Source organism: Mastacembelus armatus, chromosome 21, assembly GCF_900324485.2.
Source record: "Mastacembelus armatus chromosome 21, fMasArm1.2, whole genome shotgun sequence".
Classification (NCBI taxonomy): domain Eukaryota; kingdom Metazoa; phylum Chordata; class Actinopteri; order Synbranchiformes; family Mastacembelidae; genus Mastacembelus; species Mastacembelus armatus.
In genome coordinates this window covers 11,415,390-11,432,424 of record NC_046653.1, presented here as the reverse complement: position 1 = coordinate 11,432,424, position 17,035 = coordinate 11,415,390, and the positions used below count along the sequence as shown (strand labels likewise).

Genomic DNA, 17,035 nt, shown 5'->3' with positions numbered 1-17,035 from the left:
CACTTGTGCTTGTTGTTATGCCTATGTTATTCACTGGCTAATTTAGACTGTAATTAGTATAATTAGAAATGCAACTTATAGATTTTCTTATTCTGTTCACCAAGCAACTCATACTCCAGTGACTTATAGCCTGGAAAATACAGTAATTCTCCATTTCTGTATTTTCATTTCAGGAATGATTTTTGGGGTGAAAGGCTGTCGGGTGTCTGCAATAGGCATTTTTGGAATTTAATATTTCTTACATCGTTGAGATGATTGTGCAGTGAGTTGATCAGACGCAGAACAGACATATTAATCAAAATTTAGCTGTTTATCATCTTTATGGAATGGGTTGTTTATCCTTTTAAAACAGTTTTATCCCCCAACCTCAGTGGACATAACTGGGTTTATGGATTTTTGTTTCGCTGCACAGGGAACCACACAAATGAAACAAAGGTGAGAAATGAACACGAAAGTTTATACTGTATTTCTGTCAGCTTCATCTGTTACTGAGGGTTGTGCTGGTTTAGAGTTATGTATTACATGCTGCTCCTGTTAATAGAGTTTACTGATTTTTAAAAAAAAGGAAAAAAAGAAAAAAAAACCTTGTCCTGTTTCAGGGACAGAATGCTGTATTTTCTATTAACCTCCTCCCAAATTGTATTTTAATCACTATGTTGTGTTCCAGTGCAGCTGCATTTGTGTATAAGAGAGACAAAGGGCTGTTTGATGCAGAGGATCTGTTGACCCAATCAGAAAATGTTGTTTTACCCAAGGGACTGAACTTTGAAATAACACCAACCAGGAACAACTTACAGTAGCAGAAGCAGAACAACTAAGGATGAAAACAGCAGTCTAATCTTACCATTCAAGAAAGGAATGCAGTGACATCTCCAAGAAAAGATCAGAATATCACCGGCTGATAAAAGGAGACACACCATGGTACTGAACACAGCTGATACCACTCTAAGGTGACCTGTCTAAAGACACAGCTACCTGTGAAGCACTGAGGCGAGGTGTTTTCAACCACAGGAGCTCAGATGAAGTCATACACCAAACTCCTTTGCTGTCACTTTGCTCTTCACATGTAGTCCAACCTCTGAAGCAGTGAAGAACATTAACTAACAGAACCAACCTCAGCCTAGACCAAAAATGTGCTCTCCTTGACAAACATCTATTTTAAATACAATGAGGGATTTTAGAGACAAAAGCATGGCTGTGCCAACAGTTCACCAGTGTCACGCAGTGGATGTCAGGAATTGTGGATGCCAGAAATACTCACAAGTCATTTTTTTGGAAGTCCAAGTCTCAAGTCTCCCCCTCTCAAGTCTCTGGTCACATGTCCAAATCAAGTCTCAAGTCTCATGGTTGCAAAAGAGGAATATAGTAAACACACTGCTTGTCAGAAATCTATGTTAACACACTAAAATAAAATAAATATATATAAACATTGTTCATGATTCCCAAACATCAAGTCTGCTTTGAGTCTCAAGTCCTTTGATGATCAAGTCAAGTCTGAAGTTACTGTGTATACAACTTAAGTGTGGTTCGATTCTAAGTTGCAGAGTCAAATCTCCATCTCTGGATCACATGGGGGGATGTCAGAGAAAATAGTCTGACTTTCCTGGAAGACAACAGAAGCCTAAACATCAAAGTATATGGGAACTGAGTGGAGTACAGACACATTACGGAACTACTGCTCCTTTGTCAAAATCACAAAAAGATCTAGTAAGAACCCCTCTAAAACAGAAAACAACACATCTTCATTTAAAATATTGCAGTGGTATCAAACAACCGAGGAGGATCGTCAACAAATATCACATCCCTGTGTATCCCTGTCTACCAAAAGATAAAACGCCAAGTAAAAAGCAGTGTAATGTAGGAAAAACTGCATGCTGGACAAACAAAGCAACTGCTTCACAAGTAAATGGCATAACACAGGAGAGACAACCCCGCAGTACAAGACTCAGTGGTTCATCTCCATCTGAAGGACAAAACACACACCTTTGAAGACAACAATTTACACTTTTTTTCCAGAGAAGATAGCTGGTTTAAAAGAAGAGTGAAAGAAGCCATCTACTTCAAACTAGAACAACCATCACTCAGGAGAAGGAGACGTCTACAACACCCTTTACAATGTGATTTCAGGGGCCCTCAACGTGTCAACAACTCCAAATACCTGGGACTCTTGACCAGTCAGTGAGAATGGCAGAAGCTTTTCGGATTAGAGCCTCCAGTAAGTCCTGCTGCGGTTGGCCGATTATTGCAATTTTTAACATGAATGGCATCGGCTGATGGCTGAGCATATTAAGCTGATTAACAGGTAGGTGCCTCACCAGGCAACCTAGTGTTATTGTTGTGGGACATATGTGACACTGTCCCTTGTCAATCAAATTGCCTTTTTCCTCAATATCTGTGGATGTTGGCAAATGGAGGATAAATGACCTTGAACTAGTGAACAAACCATCATCATGGTTTCACAGCACAGTTTAAATCCTTATTTTTTAAAGCCATATGTACTTGCTCAAGCACACAAAGTCCATCTAAGCACCTCTAAGAAAAATAATGAACAATATCAATAACCTATTATCAACTAACATTAGATTCTGGAAACATTCTAATTTTGCTAACTTGTTTTGCCACGCACATAAAATAAACATAGAAGAAGTAGAAGGTAACATTGGATTCATGCTGGAGAATAAAACTACAGGTACTGAAAATTGGAAATCAAACATTAGCAAATACAGTTGTGAACATTGGGTCATTATTACCTCTACTCTGGATATACCATGGACTGGATGAATGAAAGTCTCCACCGGCATATGTACAAACACAACACACACAGAAGACAAGAGACTTCGTTGTCCTTCACTGGATTTTTACATAACACAAATCAGAACCAAATTGTACCAGGTTGGGATACAAATACATTATGTACACCAATAAATCCAAAGATATAAATATTAGGTGTCAATGGGTTGTATTCCAGGCTGAAGATCTTGGGAAATTTTTTAAAATTTAAAATGTGTAAAAATTACTTTCATTCTATGAAAGATTCTATGACTCTCTATGAAAGTCATGCATAGTACAGGTATACTATATAGTACAGTTTCAATGCAATTGTAAGTCTTAAACAAAAATACAGTATCTCACTTTGTGAGTACACCACTCACATTTTTGTAAATAATTTATTATTATTATTATTATTATTATTGTACTCACTTCTGTGAGATACTGTATATGAATTAGGCCAATCCTGTACTAGGTTTTGGCTTTTAAAATGAGAATTGAATGAGCTGAGAAATTAAAAGCTGTGATTCATTCACAAATACTTAAGAAAATTTCAACAATTGTTGGTTTAGTTTTTTTTTTTTTTTTTTTTTTTGAAAATTTGCTCCCACTCAATATCACTACACTACAAAACAAATCAAAGAACTTGGTAGCTTGGTAACTTTTAACCCTGCTGGCTGGCCTTACTTTCTTGGCCTTCTTTCTGCCGGTAGTGGAACAAGCTGGTAGTGTCAAGCTCACCTTTGTAGCGAATGGCCTCGGCAAACAGCTTTACCACCTAATACACAAGGGACAGTATGTAAACATAAATGAGCATGTCACCACTTACCTAATCAGATGGTATTGTCACATTTACTGACCTGGTAATTGGTGATTAGAGGAACACCGTGGTCGACAGCCATTCTGCGAATGAGGAAGTTATCCTTCACATGGCGAGTGTTGTTATTGGGCAGGTTAACAACCAGGTCAATATGACCCTCACTGATCAGTCTATAAAAACATGCAAAAAACACTATCAGAGTTCACATGACGGAGACATTTAAGCCATTTGAAGCAAAGTGCTTTACACTATTTCCCATTCAGTGGATGACCTGCTTCACCTCCTGAGCCACAGCCACCCCAGGGTTCCTATAACGTCATTGTAACACTCAACCGAGTTGACACCCTAAATTTCAAGGACTTACAACATCTGGTCCCCATGAAGAAGGCTGAGTCCCCACATCATGAGTCCCCACAATACCAGAGACACACATTTGTGCATCACCCTCTCTGAGGACAGAGAAAATGCAGAGGCAAGGTCTAAAGCCCCTGTCCGTACCTTTAATCATCACACCTAAGTGAGGATTAGCCAAAATAGCACAGCATGAAACTCAAACTGGTCCTCACACTGCTCATCCAAGTACACAGACACACAGCTTTTTCATTTCATGGCCTTCGACAAACATCATGGAATACTAATAGGAAAATATGAAGGGCAGACAACAGTATCTACAATGGACATGTTTTTTTCTATAGTGTTTTTCTAAGTGTTGGCCTCTATGAAACCTCACAACACAGCTGATGCCAACCAGCCTTATGTGTACACATTTGTGTGTGGTGTTTTTGATCTAGCCCTTCACCTGCTCATTTCGAAACGTACAGTACAGTCCAGATGGTTGTACCATGATCATGACTGGTTTGTGGAATCATTACTAGAAAATTGCAGCCTGCAACAATTACCCTGCACTGCGACAGCCTTAATTGTGACAGAACAGAACAAGTTCTAAAGCAAATGTCATAGGATCAATAGTTAATTTCATCAATTGGTTGAAGAAACACATTCAAATTAACTGTAACTCTGATTACTTAAATTTGTCCTTATTTATTTATTTTTTAATATAAAAACAAAAAGTCACATACACCCAGTCACATTGTTGGCCAAGTCTACATGAATATCAAAATGCTTCAGCAGCTGTTTTTAATTTCTCCTAATGTGATTTGGCATTGCTCTGACATAAGACTTTCCTCATCCTCCCTATACAAGCCCTAGACTAGTTAATGCAATGACTTCAGAGGACTTCAGAGACTGCTACATCGTCCTTGATCCCTGTCAGCAAATTACGGTGATAATGAAGGATCTATATCCTTATCCTTAGATCTTAAGACAAAATCCTGTGCTGATTTGATATCTCAAATTTGAGTCTAACGAATCATAATTTATGTATTACTTACTTAGGAATGTAAGTAAATATTAGCCTATAAGTTTTGATTCAGAGTTTTACATTAGCTGGTGTTGTTTTCCATGATGGGTGTCAAAAGAAATAGTACATGACAAAACAACAATTCCCTACCTCTTAATACTGGGCAAATTGGTGTCTCCCTCCTTCTCAGTGGGCCAGGCTACTGGAGTGGCAGGCACATCATTGGCACACAGCCAGGCAGAAGTGGCTTCGGTAGCATAGAGCTAGAAAAAATAAGGCAACATTACAACGCAGAATGTTATGAACAATATTGTGCGTACATAGGTCTTTTTTTTTTTTTTTTTTTTTTTTTTAGATCTCTTAAGGCAAAAACATTAGGACCAGGAAGGAACATATGTCTGGGTTTAGTCTGTAGTGCCTGAAACACACAGGCTTTCAGCGCTCACCTTAAAGCCTTCCTCTTTCAGCTGGTGTGCTGTAGCCAGGAAATTGGGTCGGAACGAATGCTGGAAGAGACGGAAGCAGACAGATTTTTTTGAAAAACAAATAATGAAACAAAATTTAAAATAAAAGCCAAAGGATTTTATGGATTTCTCTTCATCCACAATGCTTCACAGAAATTGTAGGAGACAGTCCATAACAGTGTTCATCACTGAAAGTCTGTTCTAATTTTTTTTTTTCCCCTAATCTCTCTGTCCCCTCTTAAAAACAGTCGTCTTACTGTGCAGTCAGTATGAGGGCAATTAAGATTATTGACTATAGAACTATTTACATTGTGTTGAGCAGTAATTACAGAAAAAACAGACTTTGGAAACCACTGAGTGTGTGGCCATCCCAAAGACTTTGGAGATTGGCCCTGAAGCCACTCCAGTGCTATATGTCAGGGCTGCTTTATTTTTCACTTTATTTCAGGATTTCATTTTATTTCCAGTTTTACTGTTTTTATGGTTGCATTTATTTTCTCAATAACTTGCCCTATCAGTTGCCCATGCTGTCAAAATATATGTATTTACTTGCAGATGTTAAAGATGATTTTATCCTGCCTGTATACAACCAGGGCCATTATTACTCAGGTCAAATTTAATACATTTGTGTAAAATGTCTTTGCCTTTTTATTATGGTGTGTTGTGAATTGAAAGCTGCTTTAAATAAAGTCTAACATCTATACACAACACACTGTGCACAAAATGAAGGGATCCAAACAACTTCAAAAGATACTGTACCTCCCATGGCTCAAGATTAGGTTATACTTTACAGTGTTGGATTTGATATGGGTTTGTTTTTAGGGGATTGCAGTTATATTCATTTTTCACACAAAGAACAAAGTGAGAATGTTAAAGAAGAATAAAAAATTCAGTTTATAATACATTTTTGTTGGTACTTCAAATGACCTACTTAATGGATTCCACCAAGTGTACTGAAAGTGCTGAAAATTCCTTTGTGCGTTTTTGTTGCTGATTTACAACTGATTATGCTCACACTGGGTGCCCTTCAGCTCTGTAAACAATATGCTTGCTAAAATTACTGCTGTATCACAAACATCATTGTGCTCTGGTTTGATATTTTTTGTACAGTCTGCAACCTAACTTAATAAGCCTTATATGACATACAAGTTACTAATTTGCTATTTTAACGCAGATGAGGAACTGATACAAAAAGGTGACTCCAATTTGAAACAGCAGAAATTTAGAGAGAAAACGAAAGATAGTGACAACTAAATAAATTGTAGCTGGGTCATGATACTTGACCAAATGTAAAAACTAAATATTCTTTGTAGTATGTGTTTATAATATAAGAACATGGGTGTAACTGATTATTACTGCATATTACTGTATGTAGAATTCTTCAGAATACGAGAATGTCTTGTTTTCAAAATTGTTTTCTCAAACTTTCCAGAAAAGTAGCAGAAATTGATCATTTGCCACCTGGCTATTGTTTTTTTTTTTTTTTTTTTACTATGAGCTGAAGCTGACTAATTAGCACCTTTTAACTCATGCCTAACTCAACAGCACATTTACAATATTAGCATTCATTTAGAATTGTATTTCCAGCTATCTGCAGAATGTAAGGCCAATTTTCACTCTCATTTTAGCTGTTTGCTCCCAATGAGTGGGTTTTGGGTGGAAAAAAAGCTGCTTGCTGCTAAAAACGAAGTAATATAAACAATGAGATTGACCAAAACAGTAAAAATGTGTCACAAAAAGCAAAACAAACAAAAAAATCCTAAAAAGTTCTGCTGAGCTGAGAGGGACTGCAGAGTCAGGTGATAGCTTTCTGTGAGCTTGTCACTACATGTGCTCCCTTTTCCATCACACTTCTATTGGCATCTAATCTACCTTTGGAAAAAATATGTATTATAGCTGCTTTAGTGTTCTTTACTCTTATCAACTGACAGCAAATGATACTGTAAAAGAAAGGCACCAAAAGATCTATTGCTGCAACAGTCTTACAGTCTGGTAACACTCATGTAATGTGGTGTCTTAAAACAGTCCAAACCATTATATTGTTCTCCTCTGGGACTATGACATGGAAAACAGCAAAAAGATGGTTTTTACAGCAGGTCTATCCAGCACTGATAATTTAAGACCTAATTTACCAGAACACTTGGCTGATGAGGGAAAAGTTTTTTGTACTTGACTAGCTTTATTATTTTTTTGTGGCACGTTCCACTTAACTAATGGTGAATTCATAAGGACCTTGTTTTTGAATCGTTTTAGTTTCCAGTCTGTGTATTTGTGTCTGTATTTTAAGTCAGGTATTCTTTTTAGCTTGATTGTTTGTCTGCAAACTGCATTTGAACTGCTACGGCTCATTCATACACTGTCGCTTGATACCTGAATTATAGTTTTAAGTCACATGAGAATTGTTAGTTGCACAAATAAAGGTGTGATTTGGTGTGAAACAAACTGAGGCACCAGGCTAGCACTGGAATAAACTAGTAGCCTACAAGATTTAAGCCACCTGTTCAGAAGGCACCTCACATTTGGTGTCTTGTGGGCAAGAGGCACCAAAAGGAAACGCAGACAGGAGGCAAATGAACCTCCAGATGGCTGTAGTCTTACCTGAATCCCAATCAGGATGCCCTTCTGTGGCAGCTTGAAGCCCGTGGAGAGCATTGCCTTCAGGAAGGCTGAATAAATGTTTGCTCCAAAACAAGCTACCTGCAATGACACACACAAACAGACCCACGGGAGTTAACTTTTAACACTGGCTCTCCAAATAATAAAAAACACACACACACACAAACATTTCATTGTATCGTTTCTGAGGTATGTACTTCTCCAGTGGAGGCCATCTCACAGCGAAGCACTGGGTCTGCCTCCCTCAGCCGTGGCCAGGAGAACATGGGCGCCTGGTGGAAGCAGGTAAGAGGAAAGGAATAGTTCTGAAAACTCATAGATTGATCATGAAAACCTCCTAGTACTAAATCTATGAAAGTATTTTATAAAATACTTTAAACTGTCAATCAATAATCATTTAATGACACTACTGCCACCCAGAGGTGAGACACAGTTTGCATTTCCCTAAATACCTCACATAAACCTTATGGAATATGGGTAAAAATGTCTCTTTAATGATAAATAAAGGCTCATACTAAATATTTTTCCCAGTATTATTCAGTATCTCTTGCAAACCAATATTTCAGTTTCTATGAAGGTGAGGGCACATCAGAGAAAAGACAAGCAGTGACAGACTTTAAGAAAAGCTCAAAGACGTAACAACTGTTGGTACAGACGGATGAAAAAGGAAAAAAAAAAAAATCTTGAAAGAAAGGATGTTCCTCAAACAGAACACCAGTACTTTTAAACCAGGCTGTTTGCATGGCTGTTTTGCATGCTGAGAGAATGGGATAAGAAGGTAGGACATAATCAATAAAAAGAAGGCATTACATAATTAAAACAGAAAGAATAAATAAAAGGAAGGCAATAGGTGATGAGAATAAAAAAAATTTGAAGAGCTCAAGCAAAAGAAATTTTGAAAAATTACAAGTAAAGGGAGGAGAAAGTGATTGGACAGAAAGTGCAGGGGCAAGACAATATCTTCTCATTATTGTATTACAGACAAATTAAGTATAGTGCAGTGCCACGTGGGAAGCTATTCTTATTTCTTCATTGTAAATGAAACAACCCCCATTGCCTTGAAGAGAGAGGTGGTGTGGCGTTCTGGTTCATGCATACACACACTGACACACATGTTCAAGCAAGGGCCACAAGGGGGGGATTCATCCTTGAAGCGGGCTATCTAATCAGCTGAATGTAACGTTAGCATACTAATGTAAGAGGGGACAAGAAGAAAGGAATGCAGACAGGGAACTAGAATTGCTTATCATGGCTTTGTTCAAAGAGTCAGAAGGATGGGGTAGTATGCAGAGATAAAATGGCCAAATGCATTCAAAAAAGAAATGAAAAATGAAATAGAAGGACAGGAACACAGTGAGAATGAAAAACAGTGAAAGTGAAATTTTAATAGTGCAGCAAAAGTTACAAGAACCTTCAGTAAAATTAGGGGCAGTCAGGAGAATTTATAAAATACAGAATGACACAAAGACATTGACTTGTGGGTCCCTGAGTAAATCCTGTGATTTTGACATCATTCACAACTGTACACATTGCACCAGCTACAGAACCACATTTACAGCAACCACTTAATCATCAAAACTATGAATAAAGCAGAACTTAAAGTGGAAACCACAAACACAGGAATGAGAAGGATGCTTTTAAAGATTTAAAGGCACTGAAAATAAGAAACCGCACACAAACTCATGCATGAACACATTTATAAAAAAAACTGGCGTGTGTGTCTGTGTCCCAAAAACCAAGGCTCTGCCACCACAACACTTCCCCATCTCCCTGTCCTACACAGACCACCCACTCTTAAAAGACACCAGAACCATAAGGCTCCACAACATGAACAATGTTATCTTGGGGCACCAGCTGAGCTCTGGTGAAGAAGTGAATGAATAAAGTAAGACACTGTCATATAGCTTTGTTAGTCACCGTGAGCCTTGTTGGAGGCTGAAGTGACACCTGTGGAAATGCCTTTATATTCACTGGTAGACTTGTACCAAGATTTTGTTTAAATACCCATCACACTTTGTCTGATGGTTTTACACTAGAAGAATGGTTGGTTACAAGGTAACTCCTAGGGTTCTCATAGGTCATTATTAGGACATGTCTGGGTGATTACGATGAAGTCCTGTTAAATTTCGACATGCTAATGCTAGATGATGGCTAGTTTTTGCGAGGGGTTTGATTCCACAATAGCAATAACTAGTAGGTCGGGTGTTTAGCGTGGTTAGAATATAGATACAAGGATGCTGGTGTCAGTTCATTTTGGTTTTGCTATGGTTTTGGATATAAAGGGTGGTTATATTAGCATTGCTAGATGGAGGTAGGGTGTTCGGTATTATTGCTGTGGTGAATCTGCAGTATGTGTGTATTTGTGATGAAAGTGTTTTAATGTATAATTTGTGAATCAAAAAAAGTTAAATTGTGGGATCGAGTGCTGTTTAAAAATATTTTCCTAATTTAAAAAATCCACATATGCAGCTAGAGCGGTTGGACATCACTACAAGCACCCCCAGTGTAACTGTTTAAAAACTGGTTTAAAAAAAAATGATATAAATAAATAAAATGTTCTAAATTTGGTGAATCATTTAAAGATGGAATAAACTTATTCTGCCAAATGTCTATTATTCTCCAAGGAAAACATAGGAGTGAAAATTTGAAAACTATACAACAGATAAAAATCAGACCACAAATCAATATACTGCACACACATATGGCACCAAAACTGTGGAGGCAGTATGTGGTGAGAAAGTTAGAGATATTGGCAATATTTGAGAGGATGGAGATACGCCATAGAGCTAATCAACACGTGAACTTGCATATATTTCATTAGTAATATTCTTTTGTTACTCTTGGGTGGTATCCTTCCATTACAGTGTTTCTATGTTGGTGATGTCTACGATGTCTCCAGAATGCATTTTCTTGAGCCATTAGCCTTACCAGAATGTGTCCATTTCACAAGTCACCATAATGACCTACATGCCACAGTCAAGAGGACAATGCATAGAACATTTGAGTTTTCTTCAGCCATTAAGTGCGCTCTGGGGACAGATACCAAACCACCAAATCAACTTCCTCCTCCTCAAATGTTGTTTTCATGTTCCTCTTCCTTTCAGAATCATAAATAAAACTGTGTTATTGTTCCTATGAGTTTGTATATAGAGACAGAAATTACACAATGGGGACTTGTTAGTGAAAAGAAAACAACATGGCCTCAAATGAGGGACTGTCAAAGTGAGAAAAGACACAGCAGTAGCTACAGAGTGAGGTTGAGAGGGAATGAGAGAGATAAATGAAGATGGTCTCTCAGGATGAAACAGTGAGGACAGTGAGGATAACGGCTGAGAGAGAGTAGACATTGATGGTACACATCTTCAGGCTACTAAGGCTGGATAATGGTTTCAGATATCACAGTCTGTTTACAGTGGGGGCTTGATGTTATGGCAGCAATAATGTGTTTAACGAGAAGAAAGAAATTAGCACTACTTCTATCAATCAGAGGGTATGAAGTCTGCATGATAGACTCCAAGTAAACTGGAAGTCTTTTAAACCTGGCACCTGGGGTATTGAGCGCTCTGATTAATATTCCTCACCACTGTGCAGCCTAGAAATTGAAAACTTTAGGTGGCAGGGATGAGTGGGGGATTATACCTGCGTGATTGGCTCCAAACTACAGCCATTGTTACAGCAGCACTGTTGTAATTAGAGGGAGAAATTACTTTGGAAAAAATAGCTTTGTAACAGCTGGTGACACATAAACTCTCCCATACCCAATCTAAGAGGTAAGCTTCTCAGCCGGTAAGAGAAAGCACCTAGTACACACACACTATCATGCTTAGGTAAAAGGATGGAGCAGTAATTACTGTCTTTGTTATGCGATCCAATGAAAGATGTAGTAGCAGAACATACACTACTTATTAACTCATCATACATGTAAGGCCCTTTACACTGGAACTCTTTTTCTAACCATGCATTATAGATTAGACTGTACAAAGTTCAGAGACATGGTGATTAACTTGTAAGGAAAGCTACATCACTTTTATACAACAGTTAGCTCTAAAATTACATTTATAGCTATTAAATCTAAATAAGTTTACATGTCAGTCTGACAACATTGTTGGAAACAATTTTGAAAATAATGGATGGATGGAGTTTCTGTACTTCACGGACTGATGAAAACAACACAACACAAAACAAGCTCAAGTAGTCAAGTAGTGCAAAAAATGTTCTGCAGTTCAAGCCTGTCACATGGGAGAATGATCTGCTTTTATTTGTGTCATTGTAAACTAAATATTTTCAGGTTTTACACAGAGGATGAATTCTTGCAATACAACTACTTTTGCACTACTTTTAATCATCTAGTGCAGAAAGTTATTTCACAAGAAAATTAGAATTTTTTTCCATAATAATAATGGCAATCCTTAATAACTCTGTTTTATTCAAGCATCCCACCAAGACATGACAGTGTAATACCAAACCATCAAGCCCAATATCGGGACTCTAAAACCAAAGCAACTAAATGGAAATCAGCCATCTTTTATTTAAAAGATGTCAAAAATGACTGCGGCACTGGGGGCATTAATGATTGTGCTTTTCCAGTTGTGTTGTAGAAGAAAAATACAAAACACTGAACCACAAAAATAGTTAAGGCCTGGCTCTCCAAAACATGGAATTATATAATACTGCACAGATAAGGGTTGGAAAGTAGTCTTGTCCTGGGGCCCTTAAGATTTACGATGGTATGGTCTGATAACCCTTTTTGGAGCCGCATGAAAAGGAAAGAATCTAGATATGGAGTTTGCTCATTTTTTGGCATATTTTATCGTGTGTATTGGTAAATGAAATTATCACCTTCTAATCTGATAATGTATCCATCCAATTATTCACTGTTTATACTCTATAAAAACGTAGAAGTAAAACAAATTAAACCTAATTTCCCACATATAATCATTATGTTCTCCTTCTTACCTTGATGCCTACGTAGTCTACAGGAATGATGGGCTTCTCCAGTGAGGGCAAGCTGGCCTCATCAAAAGGCTCTCCCACCATCACTTTGGTTGCCACATTGATAAAGTCCACACCAATTGTTTTTGATACAAAAGGGAAGGAGCGTGATGCCCGCAGATTACACTCTATTACCTGAAAAGGAATGAAACACAAACTCTCAGTTCAAAAAACAAAACGCACCTTATTGTAGACTAATTAGTGTATATATTAATTAAGGGTAAACAAAATATAAAAAGATACTGTATTCAAGTGATTTATTCATTCACACACGCACACACACTTTCCATGTGTGTACTGAAGCTGAACATCAAAGCTGAACATGAAGGCAATATGGATCATAAAGTCCCAGCACAAGGTGAATTCAATTGTGAGCGAATTGCATTTGTTGCAAATAGGTGTGAAAATGTCAATCTATCATTTAGTCATATGCTGAGAAATATTACCTACCATGACATCATTTCCTTTAACCAGAAACTGTGTGTTAAAAGGCCCCGAAATTTCAAGTGCTTGAGCAATTTTGCGGGTGGCAGTCTTAACCTGAGAACAATTAAAAACCAAAAACAGAGACACACAACATATGTCAGGCTATGTGTAGACTGCTTCATTTCATGATATCCATGTATATACATGACTGAAGAAAAGACACACATACGAACATCGAGGTTTTACAGCAAGTAGAACATGAGGTAAAGAACGTATTTCCTATGGAATATAAATGCTCATCAAAAATGATTATTAATAGTCTAATTAATATGGGCTAAGGCACTGTGTAAATGTTGAGGTGATTTAGTGACCTTCTCCAGTGCCCCCTGGCTAATGGTCTGGGTTGGCAGCATTAGGGTGGCATCTCCTGAGTGCACACCAGCATCCTCCACATGCTCCGTTATGGCGTGGACCAGGACCTGCAGAGACACACACCATGTATGCCATACGTTTGGGAGTATTTTTTCATGCAGATAATCACACTAAAAAGTGACAGAAATCCATACTCAAGCTGACTCAACTATTAAAACCTTGGTCTCTTCACTGTTGGGAATTTTTCAAACTTAGAGGCAGGTGGCGTCCAGAATTAGTTGTTTATACCTACAGTCTGTCACAGTGCAAAAACAGTAGGCAAAAATGCAGTGTCAACATATTGTGAGTCACATAGAACAGGGTGTTGCTCTGTGTGTTTGGAGAAAATAAATAAGATTTGCCAGGTCAACACTCATTGAAAATCTGTTCACTGCAAAGGGCTTATAACAATCCATGTGAATATGTAGTGTCAAAAGAATAATGTCCAACATTTCACCCACAGGAAAGGAGATTTGTATCACCAAGCAACTCTGTGTGAGGGTGTGTGTGTGTCTGTAAATGAGCTTCCGTGTCATTAGTTCATTTAAACTGCTGCTAACCACAGCATTCATTAGCACTCATCAGATAGAGCCTGTAATTAATACGTATTATCTCTGACTTTTCCACTCTCCCACACATACTCACTCATACACACACGTACACGCACACAGACACCCTGGCCAGGAATAATGAAGCCTGTTTGGTATTCAATGAATCGACAGCTTGTTAATGTGATACTGAAGATAAAGGAGTGGCTGTACTCAGGGAAGTAGAAATAGAAAATATACTATACAACTGGATTGCCCACATTCAAACTGACACCTTGAAATGACTCTCACAGCCTGAACAATATAAATTATACGAGATGTTCAGGATAAGTACCTTTGTGGCTCTGCTGTCCACTGCAGCTTTCTGTGCTGACAAATACACAGTTACTGTATTTACTGGGCTATAAGCTGCAGCGGAGTATAAATCACTTTTAGCAAAAAACAGCTTTGTTGAATAGAAAAAAAAAAACACATTTAAGTCACTTCGGGGTATAAGTCACATTTCTAATAATACTAATTATAATCTAAATTAGCCTATGAAGAAAGTAGGTTAGGCATAACAACAAGCAGAAGTACATTAAGAAATTCATTCATCATCAAAATGTGTGACTTATAGTCTGAAAAATATGGTATGTATAAGTTAACCAGCTTACTGTTAAGTGACATATATGCTAACATAATCTTAGCATATACAGAGATAATCTTCATAAAAGACAGATTATAAAAAAGTAAAAAAACAAAAAAATAAATAAATATGTGGCACATGTCATTCAGATACGAAAACAGATTGTTGAACAAGAAAAAATTAACTGATCTAATCTAAAAAGAAAAAAAAAATCATTTAGTATCACCACTTTTTCTGCATTTTAATGTATTCCATTTTCTCCATCAGATCTGTCTGGGCTGTAATGCTTTTTCACCAAAGATGAATGAGATTACTTCCACTTTATTCATCTGTTGGGCTCAATAGCTTTCCTACCTCTCAATTTAAACTGAAAAATAATGGTGGGCTGAATAATACTAGGCTACAGAGATGAATAACAATGATAATGTATTGCGTGTTGTACTGTAGTTGTCTGGTGCACGTATAGTCGTATATTTGGCCTGCATTGCCAGAGCTTATTCACATTAACACAAATATGATAATAACTGAACATAATATGTCATTAGTCTCACCTTGCCACCCTTGGCCACAGCATCCACCTCTACCTCCCTGGCACCACGGATGAACTTGGTGATGACCACTGGATGCTCCTGGGAAAAAAAGACAGCATGAAACCAGCGGTACACACGTTACCATGAACATTTATTCTGTGCAGCTAGCCTGCTCCAGACCAACAGGCAGATTTGATTAATTCTGGTGTTTTGTCTTTTCTGTCAGCAGTTACATCAATACTGGAAACCAATGTGTTTTTGTTATTCCATAAAATCTGATGTTGAAAAATGTTCATAAATTACCTTTTTTCAATGACTAGGACTAGACACTGACGAGCTAAAACTAATCTGATAATAGAAACTATGAGAAAATGTATTTTTTTCTAGACTAAAGTGTAATTTGACATTCAAAATAGATACATGGTCAGTCTAAACTTAAGTGTGTCTGTGGGATTGGATCAGATAAGGGACAGGTGCAGAAGGAATCTCAGGAAGTTGGCAATATAACGACAGAGCTGCAAGCTTGATTTCAACACCTGCAGGATTCAGTAGGAAATAAAATAAATACTAAAAGTAATGACTGATAGTTGACAAAACATAATGACTTTTTTTCATCTAAAATCAGAACAACTATAAGGGAAGATGACCAAGACTTTTAAATGTTTTCACCTGAAGACTAACTCTAAAATAGCTGCCAAAATTAACAATGCTCTTCCCTGGTCATGGAAGAATGTGCCACATCAAAAAATAATATTATGAATTAATTGATAAAAGAAATCACAAAAAATATTTTTTCCCTACTTTACAACAGTTGCAGTGCTCATTATCATGTGTTACAAGTTTCTATAATGCTGGACTGCACACACATTCAGATAAAAAGGTGCACATCAATTTTATTTTGTCACAAGAAAATATAATATTGACAGGTGGTGATTTATACATCCAGCAGTTATGGAGTAATGTTCTTGTTAATTTGAAGTCATGTTTTTGACCATCTGGCAAATGTAAGTGAAGGTATTCATGTGTATATAGAAAAATCTTTTGCTACTGAGACCCAAGCCAATGTAGAAAAAGTAAAGCATTTTTAATAATACAGCTAAAGAAACCAAATTTGTTGTTTGACCCTTATTCATCTCACTTGTGATTCAACAGGTAAATAGTAAAAATAGTTGCAGTACAGGCCTGGTAAAGCTTCTTAAAGTGTTTGTTGATGTTTCTGGATCTTAGATTTCAAATAGCCAGACATTTACTACAAAAGATGAAGGCAAACATTTATTCTGACTTAACTTTAAGATGACAGTAATTTGTCATAATGATCCTCTATGATTCCTACACTGCTTAGGATGTGAATGTAAATATCCTCAAATTAAAGCTGAAAATCACACATTTAACCTGATGGTTATTGTTAAGTTTTAAATACAATATGCTAGAGCACAAAGATAGAAGAATAAAAATTTTTAAAAAAAACAGCTGG

At 37.2% G+C, this 17,035-nt stretch overlaps 1 protein-coding gene across 1 annotated transcript in view; it reads right to left on the bottom strand.

Annotated features, from left to right (window-relative positions):
* Positions 1 to 3,374: 3,374 nt before the first annotated feature.
* cps1 (carbamoyl-phosphate synthase 1, mitochondrial) overlaps positions 3,375 to 17,035 on the bottom strand; it is a 42,677-nt gene continuing 29,016 nt past the window's right edge. Inside the window, exons 29-38 of the mRNA XM_026296327.1 lie at positions 15,583 to 15,660; positions 13,819 to 13,926; positions 13,472 to 13,561; positions 12,986 to 13,156; positions 8,227 to 8,301; positions 8,012 to 8,110; positions 5,396 to 5,455; positions 5,100 to 5,212; positions 3,630 to 3,759; positions 3,375 to 3,547 (exon numbers count right to left, since the gene is read on the bottom strand). Of these exons, the coding sequence (XP_026152112.1) occupies positions 3,434 to 3,547; positions 3,630 to 3,759; positions 5,100 to 5,212; positions 5,396 to 5,455; positions 8,012 to 8,110; positions 8,227 to 8,301; positions 12,986 to 13,156; positions 13,472 to 13,561; positions 13,819 to 13,926; positions 15,583 to 15,660 (1,038 nt within the window). The 3' untranslated portion in view covers positions 3,375 to 3,433. The remainder of the gene's footprint in view (positions 3,548 to 3,629; positions 3,760 to 5,099; positions 5,213 to 5,395; positions 5,456 to 8,011; positions 8,111 to 8,226; positions 8,302 to 12,985; positions 13,157 to 13,471; positions 13,562 to 13,818; positions 13,927 to 15,582; positions 15,661 to 17,035) is intronic.